The sequence below is a fragment of the Bison bison genome, unplaced genomic scaffold, assembly GCF_000754665.1.
Source record: "Bison bison bison isolate TAMUID 2011002044 unplaced genomic scaffold, Bison_UMD1.0 scf7180017864495, whole genome shotgun sequence".
NCBI lineage: Eukaryota > Metazoa > Chordata > Mammalia > Artiodactyla > Bovidae > Bison > Bison bison.
The window spans coordinates 4,636,626-4,637,169 of record NW_011495054.1 but is presented as its reverse complement, the minus strand read 5'-3'; the positions used below and the strand labels follow the sequence as shown (position 1 = coordinate 4,637,169).

Sequence of the window (544 nt, the reverse complement as noted above, 5' to 3'; positions counted from 1 at the left end):
CTTGAAGAGTCAGATAGTAAACATCTTGGGCCCTGCAGGTCACCTGATGCCCAGAAGCTCCTCGTCTGTGGCCTTGTAGTGTGAAATTAGCCACAGATAATACAGACATGAGTAGAGGCGGGTGTGATCCATAAACCTGTATTTATAAAAACAGGCGGAGCCACTTGATAAGTGATGGTTTCCCTTGTGGGGCTGATTTTAGTGACTCAGGACCCAGAGCAGGGCTGGGAAGGGGCCGCGGGCAGAGGACGGCCTCTGACTGGGGCTCCTGGCGGGCGGCAGGCACGGAAGGTGGGGATGGCGTACTGGGCCGGGTGCCGCAGGGCGTGGTGGACGACGAGGACTGCGGCCTGCGGACCAGCCTGGAGGCGTCGCTGGAGCTGCGGGGCCTGAACCGCGTGGCCAACAATGCCCAGCAGCAGTATGTGCGCTCACGGCCGGCGCCCTCGCCCGAGTCCATCAAGAGGGCCAAGGAGCTGGACCTCGCCGGGCTGGGCCTACACCCGCTCTTCAGTGAGTCCCTGTGTCAGGCGGGTGTGAGGTG

General features: G+C 61.9%; 1 protein-coding gene across 1 annotated transcript in view; it reads left to right on the top strand.

The window, feature by feature from the left end:
* The window catches only part of DDX54 (DEAD (Asp-Glu-Ala-Asp) box polypeptide 54), an 18,063-nt gene that overhangs the window by 12,380 nt on the left and 5,139 nt on the right, over positions 1 to 544 (top strand). The window contains exon 13 of the mRNA XM_010828833.1: positions 283 to 513. Coding sequence (XP_010827135.1) covers positions 283 to 513 — 231 coding nt within the window. The remainder of the gene's footprint in view (positions 1 to 282; positions 514 to 544) is intronic.